At 37.3% G+C, this 12208-nt stretch overlaps 1 protein-coding gene across 2 annotated transcripts in view; it reads right to left on the bottom strand.

The window, feature by feature from the left end:
• LOC127523910 (protein kinase C epsilon type-like) overlaps positions 1-12208 on the bottom strand; it is a 66832-nt gene that overhangs the window by 25424 nt on the left and 29200 nt on the right. Inside the window, exons 3-10 of one of the 2 annotated variants that reach the window (XM_051915080.1) lie at positions 7372-7537; positions 6809-6843; positions 6449-6537; positions 4421-4550; positions 4196-4338; positions 3859-3958; positions 1990-2192; positions 1734-1907 (exon numbers count right to left, since the gene is read on the bottom strand). In XM_051915080.1, the coding sequence (XP_051771040.1) occupies positions 1734-1907; positions 1990-2192; positions 3859-3958; positions 4196-4338; positions 4421-4550; positions 6449-6537; positions 6809-6843; positions 7372-7537 (1040 nt within the window). Of the gene's footprint in view, positions 1-1733; positions 1908-1989; positions 2196-3858; positions 3959-4195; positions 4339-4420; positions 4551-6448; positions 6538-6808; positions 6844-7371; positions 7538-12208 lie in introns of both variants that reach the window. The other variant, XM_051915079.1, reaches the window with a different exon arrangement.

The raw sequence follows: 12208 nt of genomic DNA, 5'->3' as shown, positions 1-12208 counted from the left end.
ATCATCTCTTCCTTCTTCTTTCGGCCCCTTTCCCGCACCACTACCGCCTCCAACCCTTCTTTCTTTGCGTCTCTTGCTTTGTTGCCCTCCGTCAGTGTGTGTCCTGTGTTCTCATGTGGGCGAATGAGAGGGGAGATACTGTGGGCGGTAGTCAAAGAGTGAAAAAGAGAAATGAGGACACTAGATATCACTGTGAGTGTAACTGGGGCATGGGAGGGGAAGCTGAACAAGAGACGGAAAGAAGTGAAAGTGCAAAATAGAGAAGGACAGGGTAAAGAGACAGATGATGAGAGTGATAAAAGCACTTGTGAAAAGGATGTTAGAGTCTTTAATGAGCACAGTTCATTGATAGAACTAGTACCACTTCATCTAATCTTCCCTATCTGCAAATACAATCGTGTGCAGAAGTTTGGGCACCCCTGGTTATTAAACAAAATAAAAAGTAGTTAACAGCATTTGAAGTGAACTTACTGGACGGCTATTTTTCAGCTATTTTAAACTCACACTGACTGCTGTTTTTTTAACTTAGAAAATAAAACTTGTATTTTATGCTAAACCACTTTTAATTGCTAAACTTGTTAAAAGTTTCAAAACCCCATCTGACCTCTCTCTCTCTCTTTTTATATAGCTTCAAACAACTCAACAGACTGTCACCTCAAACCACATTGTGATACAGGAGTATCAGAAAGAGGTCACACTGCCACCTCCTGGACGACTTCTGTTATTCTAAGTTCTGATCAATCCTGTCTGGCTCTGCCATCTGCTGGACTCTAAGTATAGATTGAGATTTTTCACATGATATTTCCATATAACTTTACAATATGGTTCAATTCGTGATCATTAGTTTAATGCATTAGGTGTTATGAACTTGAAATGTTAAAACTTTATTAGTATACACTACTGTTTAAAAATTTTATTTAGCAAGGATGCATTATATTGATAAAAAGAGATAGCAAAGGCATTTACATTGTTACAAAAGATTTCTATTTGAAATAAATGCTGTTCTTTTGAACTTTCTATTCATTGAAAAATCTTTCCACAAAGATATCAGCATATTAGAATGATTTCTGATGGGTCATGTAACACCGAAAAATTTGAGTAATGGCTGCTGAAAATTGAGTTTTTGCTATCAAAGAAATTAAAATAGAAATATTAAAATAAAAAAGTTGATGCAAACTGTAATAATATTTCACAATATTACTGTTTTACTGTATTTTTGATCAAATAAATGCAGCCTTGGTGAGCAGAAGAGACTTCTTTCAAAAACATTCACTGACCTCAAACGTTTCAACCATAGTGTATTTACAAATTAACATTAACCTAAACTAATAAAAGCAATTATTTATTGTTAGTTCAATCTTTTTGTAGTCTTCTTGATATTTTTAAAAAGGAATAGCTGACCATTTGTTTCTCACATACAGCTATTGTATGGCATGGAATGTAGCATACAAGTCATATGAAGCTCCAATGAATCATTGTATAAAGCTCTATTTTGGAGATTGACAATATAAATCCATCCACTTTCATTCTATGGACAACAGAAGGGTGGACATAAAGTCTAAAATCTCACTGTTTGTTTCACAGTAGAAAGAAATGAATATTGGGTTTGGAACAGCATGAAGGTGACATGAGGAAGACTGAAGTACTAAAGTGTTTAATCTGATCAGAAGAAAGAAATGACTTGAAATGTCTGGATTAGAGAGAATCAGGTTTTGATATATTGACTGTTTTACCTTCGTCTGGAAGCAGCAGAAAAGCTGAGTCAGATAGGGATGTTTTCTAGCCAGGGCCAGAATGCGTTTCTCTGTCAAAGTGCAGTCCACATCATCATCTTGAAGGATGACGTCTTTTTTCAGAACTTTCACAGCGTAAACTTCATCTGTGCCTTTCAGCTCAGCCAGCATCACCTACAGCACGGAGAGGGCAATTTGAAGATGTTGATTTGTTTTCATACACTAAAACTGAAAAGTACAGATTCGTGACCCTCACTTTGCCGAAGCTGCCTTTGCCCAGCACTTTGATGAACAAGAAGTCCGTGAGACTCATCCTCTTCGTCTGTACGGTCTTGAGATCTCCATTCTCCCGGCCCTCGGTCGCTGTGCTCTGAACGGCGCTGCACGAGGAAGAGGAGGAAGACTTGTGCTCCTGGCCAAATGACAGGGCCTTGCGGATACTCTCCAGTTCTGCAAGCTCTGCTACAGATAGACAAATACAACATTAGACTTTCAAAAATGACAATTCTGTCATCATTTACTCACACTCTAAACCTGCATGAATTTCTTTGTTCCATAAAACACAAAAGGAAACATTTCCAAGTGCCACTATTGTTCTCCTAATTTTGTTTTGAGGTCTCCTACAATAGGTTTACATGCATTCAAGGTCAAAAAACCTTTAATTTTCTCATAATATATATTGCATCATCACCTCTTTTCTCACAGTGTCTGAAACAGTTCAATCAAGGACTTGTTCTCTCTAAACCCCACTTTTCTGAGATCTTCCTCTGCTCTGATTGGTCAGATGGCCCAGTCTGTTGTGATTGGCCTACTGCTTATAGCATGTGTCAGAAACAAAACCCCCATTACCATATCTGAATTTCAGCCAAAGACTTTAGATTTCAGTTCCAGAGGCTTTCTTAGCATGTGTATACATACACAGTGATACAAACAGTAATGATGGCGTCGGTTCTAACTTATTAATTTACTTATTAACTGGAGTCCTCATGCTTTGGAAATGCAAGCAAAGTGGATTTGCTTTTGCAGTGCAGAAAACAGCATCTTCTCAACAACACTAACCAAAACTCTTCCAGGCTCAGCTACATCTACAGTGTTTGAGGGCGGGGCAAAGTAGACGTTGTTCGCAGGCAGCCAATAAAGACCATATGCTGCCAGTATGCAAATTTGTTACAAACCTTCATAGGTTTGTGCAGGAAGTAAAGCTGGAATTACTTACGACTCATTTCAGGCAGCTCAGAATTGGTTTTCTTTTGGGAGACTATAACTTTGTGCACTTTGATCTTTAAAAACTTTACAGACCTTTTACATTTACAAACAGCTACTGTATTTTACACACTACATGAAGGGTAATATCAGAAAAAAAACATAATAGGGGCACTTTAAATGAATGTAACTTCTGGTACTGGATAAAATTATAAAGATTGTCCATTTGGTTTGTTTCTCACACAGAGTCAAATGGACCATTTTAAAGACTTTTACTGTGCTTTTAAGTCATTTTTGAAGCTTGAAAGCTCCAGTCTCCATTCATTGTAATCCGAAAATAATTGAAATAATTGAAAAGGGAATCCCGCACATTCCTAAAATATTCATATTTGGGTGAACTATCCCTTTAATTATGCAAATAAATGATAAATGTGTAATAGTGAAAGACTAAGGGCTGTTACACGACACCGTTTTCAACTAAAAACAGAAACCTTTTATGAGTTTTGGGCGTTCAATTACACAACAATGGTGTTTGGGGGCTTGAAAATGCAAACTTTAAAAAAAAAAAAGGGTTTCAAAGAGCAAGTTTTTGAATATGATACCATTATCGTCTCTGTGTAAACTACAAAAATGCATATTTGTGAAAACTGTAACGTCATGCATTCAAATGTGTTCAGTCTTTAGGTGTGTAGGGTTTCTTTACAAAGTGACCTCGCCAACTACTGGCCTGGCATGCAGAATACAGCGTTTTTAGTCGTTTCGGCGGATCCGTGAGAACAGGGATCGTTTTGACAATGTTGTCATCTGTATGTGAAAAACGCTAAGGAAAAACCTTTTCATTTTTAGTACAACGTTGTTGTGTAAACCTACCCTAAGTTTGCAGAGTGTGTGCAAGAAAGTGAGAGTTTGTGTAATTCTGTACCCTGGTCGCAGGGTGAAGCTGGAGCTGATTTGCATCGGTCAGACTCCTCTGATGAGGGGGCTTCTGTTGTGGTTTGCTGAGGGTCCTGCCCTGGAGTCAACTGAAGAGAAAACATTTTTAATGTCAATACTAATGGTTTTTAATATTTTAATGCCTTTCTTGCCTAATCCTTTACATCACAATCATCACTGGAACCATTTTACTGTATCATTATTTAAAGTGGTCATACTTTTATTTATTTTTTTCCCCTGCTTATAATGCGTCATCATTTTGTTTTTGCATCGACCCATGGTACATCTGGCCACCCCTCATTCTGCAGTTATTTAATACCACTCACCTTTTTCCTGCGTTGGGTACTGTTGGAGATTTTGTCTGGTGTCACCCCGAGATCAGAAAGCACTTTAGCAATTTTTCTGGCATCGACACCACAGCTAGGAGCTACATTACTTTCACAACGCCGATGGACATTCATTTTACAGGCTGAAAACAGACAGGAAGACAAATGAATATATGGCAGCAAAAACAGATGTTATTATTCATCACTGGTATCTACAACGCTTGCCTTTGCACTGCAGGCCTTGCCGCATCAGTCCCCAAAGTAAGGAGCCGCAGTGGTCGCAGAAGGTGGGGACTTTGTAATTGTGAATGCTGAACATGTGTGGAATGTTTACACTGAAGCGCTGGGAGCCAACCTGTAAAAACAAAACATCATTCATGCCACGATACCCACAATTCAACTGATCTCTCTGCTAAGGAAATCCTGTGCAGGTTACAGTAGTTTTAGGTACATGGGCTCAGTGTTGTTATTGTTAACTAAAACTACAACTAAATATAAAACTATTAATGGTAACATTTTACAATAAGGTCTCATTTGTTAATATTAGTTAATGTATTAACTTACATAACAGTGAGCAACACATTTTGACAGCATTTTTTTAAAATTTTGTTAATGTTAGTTAAAACACAATATGTAATTTTCGCCACTAAAGGTTGTTTATTCAAAACAAAGGAGTAGCTTGATGACGCCGTGAATGAGTGTGGAATCATGGGAGTTGTTGTCTTCACCTCTACAGCCAATGGAAAGCAATCCAACAGACTTGGGCAGAAATCATGTTTATGGGTGAGCTAATGTATTCAAGTTTTATCAGCGTTACTGTGGCATGAAGCAGGGCGGGCCGAGAGCCGCGGGAGCTTTTATTGACTTGTGTTGCTAAATGACATGCAATTAATTTTAAAATATATTGTATGATGGAGAAAGCTCTCTCCAATTATGCTATGTAAGCCACTTGACAAAATAGTGTTGTCTCTGAGGCATGGTAAAAACATAGTACTCGTGGTAAATCAAGAAAACAAGCGATTCAAACAATTAGACTAACCGTGTTGAGCTATAAAACAATGATTTGTTTTCTGTTGATAAATGTATCCAAACAGTTGCACACCTGTCTAATAAAACACATAATATATTTAAGCACCGTTGGAGTTTCCATGGTTTTAGTAAAACTTGAAATCGAGGATATGACGAGGATATGACGTCATTGACAGGCGATGAAATGACATGGTCCTGGTTAAAGTTCCTGATTTCTTGGGATTTCAACATTGTTGGAAACGTTTGGGATCATGCAAGTAATTACATAATCTTACATATTGTGCCTTTAATAAAAATGTTCATATATATTCATGTTAGTGTTAATTAATGTTAACAGATACAATGTTTGATTTTAATAATGTATTAATAATTGTTTTGAGATTAGCATTAAGATTAATTAAGATTAATAAATGCTGCAGAAGTATCGTCCAATGTTTGTTTATGTTAACAAATGAAACCTTATTGTAAAGTGTTACCCTATTAATAATAAACCCTAAAAATTATTTTTGTTAATATATATAAAGCTGAAATAAAATATAAATAATAGATACCTTAGCAACTAACTTAAATAAAATAAGTTTAAGCTAAAGCCCTACAATTTAAAACTGCAAAAAAAAATCAATTAAAAACATAAAATTACTAGAACTTAAACTAAAATTAATATGAAAACTCAAAATATAAAAATAAAATGAAAATATAAATAATTTATATAATAGTAAATACTATAATAGTATAAAAATAATACTAAAATAGCACTGCATGGGATGTGTTTGGAATACTAGCGCACTGTACAGTATGCTGCCTACAATTTTTATGAAATAGTATGTGTATCATTACACATTATGCATCATTCTTTAACATTTAAAACAGTCATCATGACCTTGCTACAATATATTTATCTTATTATGTTATGTGTGGTGCTATTACCTAAGAAATAAATAAGTTGCACTGAAACAAAATAATTTGTAAAAATTACAAGAAATGCAGAAGAATTGTGGCTGATTTTATGTCACACTGTAAAAGGAAGGTCAAGTTAGCCGTATTGTATTCTAGGAAACCGTATTCCTTGGCTTGCTGTATTTTCTTTTGTGATAATTGTCAACATTTTGGTAAATGTACTGCAGTAGGTCATAAAATTATCTGCAGTATACATACTGCAAAAACTAATACTCTGACTCAAACATAGCTCGGTCCTTTGAGAGAAAGTAAGGATGTAGAACTGACCTCTTCAGGAGTGTCTTCCTGTTTCTTCAAGCCAGCACATTTTGTTATAATGAGCTCATGGCATCTCTTATGGACCACGCAGGTACACACTGAGAGATTTGAGGAATAGGCGAAAAGTTTACTTCGGCAACACTTTACAATAAGGTATTTTTATTACCTAACATTAACAAAGATTAATAAATACTGTAACAAATGTTTTCTTGCTGTTATTTAATGTTAATTAATGTTGTTAAGTAATGGGACCTTATTGTAAAGTGTTACCAATTTTTTCAGATATTTAAAGATAAAGATTAATCAAACCAGGAAATATTATAATTGATATTATTATTACCGTACATAAGAGAAGAGCGTCTTACTCACCCTGACACTGATACCCCTGTTTCCCCAACACACCCCTGCAGATCCAGAGAAATAAATGTGTTAAAACAATTCCATCACGCAGCAGGATTGAGCAGTTCTGTTTCTGACCAGCAGAGGGTGCATTATGCTACAACACATATCTCTAAAGCTGATTCTGTCAGCGGCAACAAGCAGCATTGTGTAGAGCCACACAGATGCACTATTCACCAGGTATGCAAATAGTTAGACTGAACAGTTATTACTGAAGGGAGGTACTGTTTACAGAGAAAAAAATAAACATCTGTCTAATCTATAAATGCATCCCTGTAGTCTAGGCCCTCCGCACTAGTACAAAGGACAGTGGCTCTAATTTGCTATCAATATTAATATTCATTACAAAAACTCTTTTGTTGTAATCAGGAGGAAGAGAGCCTGTGATTAGCATCAGGTTTCGCCTTTGAAAAGTACATAAACCTTTTATATGTCTGAAAGGGATCTTATAATAAAGGTAGTCCTTTATAATAGTAGCTATTGTGATTGATATAAAGGTCTGCCTATACAGTGAGGATTGATAAGCATCTTACCAGATGAAATCTCGGCAGTGGGAGCAGTAGGTGGGCTGTCTCAGGTAGGTGGCCATGAACTTGTGTCCATTAACCTGATGGACACGCCTCCGAACCGCCCCCTGCCGTTTCCGTGGACGCATCCGCTCACGGAACACTCTCTCCTCATTTTCATTGGATGATGCAGCTGCAAGATAAAATGACATTGAAAAAATAAGTTAGCTGAATGTTGGATTTTTGATATTTGATATTTAGTTTTTATCACTCATCACACATTCATCAGAATATTGCACAATTTAGGTCCCCTTTTATATTACATTTGAATGGATTATAAAAATAACTGAAACAAACAAACGAACAATAAAAATGGAGAGTCTTTAAAATTTTTAAACACAAAAACTGCTAAAAGTGACAATAAAGACATTTATATTGTTACTAATGATTTCTATTTCAAATAAATGCTGTGCTTTTGAGCAGGGATGCATGATATATCGGCCACCATATCGGTATCGGCCGATATATGTTAATTTTTAATGTTATTGTTATCGGCCCAATAAGATTTAGGTTTATCGGCCAATATATCGGCTATTGGCTTTCAAATATAAAGAATTATCGGTTATCGATAACCGGTTTCCCGTATTGATAAAATAAGAAATGTTGCTTGATAACCAAATAAGCATATTAGAATGATTTCTGAAGGATCATGTGACACAAACACAAAGTAATGGCTGCTTTCTATCAGAGAAAAAAAATTACATATTGACAATAAGTTAAATATATATATAAAAAAACATACAACCATTATTTTAAATCATAATCATTTCACAATATTACTGCTTTTATTGTATTTTTGGTCAAATAAATGCAGGTTTGGTGAGCAGAGACTTTTATTGAATTACATTTTTAATCGAAATTAAATTATTTTCCACTGTCTATGCTATTTTTTCATACGTCGCAGCATGACATAGTAAAACTGGCTACCAGACAGGGGAAGTGTTTGAGGAAAGCTGTGTGAAAACAAGCATTATCCATTTCAGATCACTTTACGCTCTCCATTAAAGATAAATCACATACATATCCACACACTAGAACGCTGCTCACCACCAAACAGAAGCCTCATGATCTAAAGTTAACCCAGCCAGCGGAGAAAGTGAACAAACACATCATTGATTCTCAAGCAACTCTTCCCCTCACTTTGCCCCTTTGAGGGCTGCAGTAATTGTGTATATGTGTGTTGATCATGAGAGAAACTGGCGGCCAAGGACCACCTGACCAACCATGTGACCCACCGCCACGGCTCCATGCATTCCAGCAGTCAGGTGATGCCTTTGAGGGGGACAGCATTCCTTCATCAGACAAACAACTGTGAAATTACATTCACATCATTACGTGTGTTGTGGCGGTGCCAATGATGTGCCCTGTGTCCGTCAATGAGAAAGAGAGAGTGTGGTTTCCTTGGAGGAGAGTAATTTCTCCCTCTTGTTTGGTTCCAATAAACTTGCCATCCAACTCCTCCCACACTTTTTGTCTTTCAGTACAGCAGCGTATGTGTGGGCTGCATTATTTTAATGCTGTCTGTAAGAGGAGCTGCTGCAGAGGTGTGATTACAGCTAAGAATCCCCATAGGGTGGCACACAGCCCCCATAGTGTGACTAGGCTCAGTACAATTACCACTGCAAGGTTCCAGGGGGACGTTCGGTAAGCGTGTGTGTATCTGCGTTCTGTCTCATGTCAGGGTGCTCCTGGGGCAAGTTGAGTGCGTGTGTTGTCTGATATCAGAGAGCGTCCTGTCTTCTGGAGCGGGCAGCTGCTCAGGAGAACAGCGTGGCAGCTAAAAGGGCCATTAGTGGGATAGATGTGCTTACATAATACATTATCCATCTGCTCAAAAAGCAGGGCTTAACCAGAACACACCTATACCTCCCAGCACAACACAGTTCACCTTAGTGTACCACACACAGACACACTGAAAGGGGAAGACATGATACCAGTGGAGTTCATGCTCTCTGTATTCGCTTTATAGATCCAGTCGGAGCAGTCACCATATTTAATTTGACATGAACATGAGGCAGGGAGGAAATCGATAGCTCTGTTTTAAAACCTAGTGTGCTGACTAATTAGAAAGCATTTTAAGGCATCATAGGCCCAACATGAAGGCAGTTATGGTGCAAAATTATGCTTTCTTAGAGAGATTTTGACCAAAATAGGGTAAGGCGGCATCACACATACTGTATTTTTCACAGAAGACAAACCTAGAATAGTCAGTGGCAAGCTCAGTGAAAAAGTTCACCCAAAATGGTGGACAAAATGACAGATAGCTATTTTAATAGAAATGTTATTTTATAGTTAAAAAAAACAAAACAATTTTATTCATAATTGTTAGAACATCATGCTGGCAGTCGTCACAAAACTGTATCCTTTTAAAGGCAGGGTAGGTGATTTGCTTCAAAAACATTTTTTGTTATGCTGGTTGAAAGACTCTTTACATCCCGTTAGCAATCACTAATTTAAATGGCCTAAATGTACTTATATGTATTTATATCATCTTTAGAAGTTGTACGACCATAAACCTTGGTCTGAGGGATAAGATAGGACGTCCTACCTGTCTGTCAACGCATGTTTTTACATACCCTCGCGCATCCTGTTTGTGTAGACATCATACGTCATCAGCGCGTTTCATGCTATGCAGAGTTAGACAGACATCAGTCACAAACACCGCAACCAAAACAGCAGCCACGCTTTACAGTTCCTTATGAGTTTATGCTGCATTCACGCCATAACTACCGTAATTTGGAAGAGATAGAAACCTGTGACATTATACTCTAAACGATTTGTGACTCGATTTTATGCGTTTCAATGGGAACACTATCAACACTGAAATTAATCTGCAGCAGTCAGGTGATACAGATCAGTGCTCTTTAAGTTGTATATGTTCATTATTGTTAATGTTATGTGCTTTGAGATAGGGCTGCACGATTTATCGCACGATACGAAAAATAAAATTGAACTTAAACACGATTATCGATTAAACACGATTCTTAGTGCGAATATGAAATCGCAAAGGCTGCGATTATTTTTTTTTATGCGCAGCTTGTCAATGAAGTATGGCTCCAAATGCTAATCCATCTGAAAGCACTGCGAGTTTGAGTCGCTTAACATTTGAAAAAGCAGCACGCGTCAAACATCTTTCCAGACATGAGAAGCATTTATTAACATCTTGTCCAACAAAAGACAACATTTAATAATGTGTTTTTACTCCAAACTCACTTCATAATGACAGTTGAGCGTCCTGTGAGATGATGTGGCTTCTTACACAGAATAAGGCAGTCGTGTGTTTATTAGTCATGTTTAATCAATTAAAACGTTTAAATTTTCTGTTTATTCAGCTACAGCGATATGATGCGTGTTATCTTCTACTGCAGCAGAGCATATTTTGAGTTTCTGCACAAGAGCGCCCTCTGGCTTTCAGACGGAGAAGCATTTACTACTGATCACAGAGCCATACAGAAACAGTCAAGTAAGACAACGAATGTGTACAGTATCAGTATATTGGATCAGTGCATTAGTCTTAAGTGACAGCAATTTGAATATTCCTGCTGCTGTCTGTGTTTTTAATGTAAATCAAACAACAAAAGACAAAGAAATCACTCACTGCTCTTGACTGAATAACTTTTTTAACTTTAATAAGGATAAATCATTATTTAATTCATACTGAATTATTATTTCTGTACCCAAAAACTACTGTTAGACCCTGAAAAACTACCTGAAAAACTTGAAAAAACTGTTTATTTATTTGTATTTTTGCTCTATTGTATTTATTTGTGCTATTGCTTGTAGTTTGTTCTTATTTTCTTTATTTTTATTTGGGGACTTTCCACAGACAATAATTTTTATGCTGTATATTCTATCCACTAAATTTACCCATCACAGAAATTTAAACTTTCTGCATTTTTACATTTTCAAAAAACATAATTTAGTATGATTTACAAGCTGTTTTCCTCATGGGGACCAAAAAATGTCCCCACAAGGACAAGGAGTTCAGATATTGCCATCTTTGTGGGGACATTTTGTCCCCATATTGTATGGAATGCCTGAACCACACACACACACACACACACACACACACACACACACACACACACACACACACACACACACACAAACACACACCTACACACACACTATTTAGTTAATGCTAACAAATAAAGAGATAAACTTCAGATCAGAAACATGCAAAAGAGAAACAAAGTGTGATGAAGGTGAACAGTATACATACACCTTTACAATCATTATCTCTCTCATTCAAGTCTGATGACATGCAGCAGGTGAGAATGCATGAGCACGTTCCCTAGTGACTGTGTCCATGGTGATCAGGGACGACGTGCACGTGCGCTCCACTAAACCACGGTCTCTCCTTTCCATCCGCACTATACTCATCCATCTACACTTCTCTGTTCCACTCTTTTAATTCGTGTATATTTCGGCCACTATTCTGCTGATTGGTTTGTGGAAGGCTGAGCTGATGAGAGTTTGAGCCAAACGGCTGTATTCGCCCACGGTCAGACAGCCAAGAGAAGCTCGGGGCAGCCTCCACCCACGCCAATGCCACTTCAGCCCCAGACACGCCACCCACAAGCACTCTCCAATCCAGCCAGAGCACAGCATGGGACCAATTAAAATGGCATCAATCAGAAAAAGAGAGGGATAGAGAGAGAGAGAGATTGCAAATCTGCTTATAACTCAATGACAGTCGGTTCCATAACTTCAGATTAATCAATGAGTGGCAGATGAGTGGCAACCTTAAACTTCATCATCCCAGATAAAGTTTAAAGAGTTTAGAGCTGGAGAAATAGTTCAG

Source organism: Ctenopharyngodon idella, chromosome 12, assembly GCF_019924925.1.
Source record: "Ctenopharyngodon idella isolate HZGC_01 chromosome 12, HZGC01, whole genome shotgun sequence".
NCBI lineage: Eukaryota > Metazoa > Chordata > Actinopteri > Cypriniformes > Xenocyprididae > Ctenopharyngodon > Ctenopharyngodon idella.
This window is presented reverse-complemented; position numbering and strand designations above follow the sequence as displayed.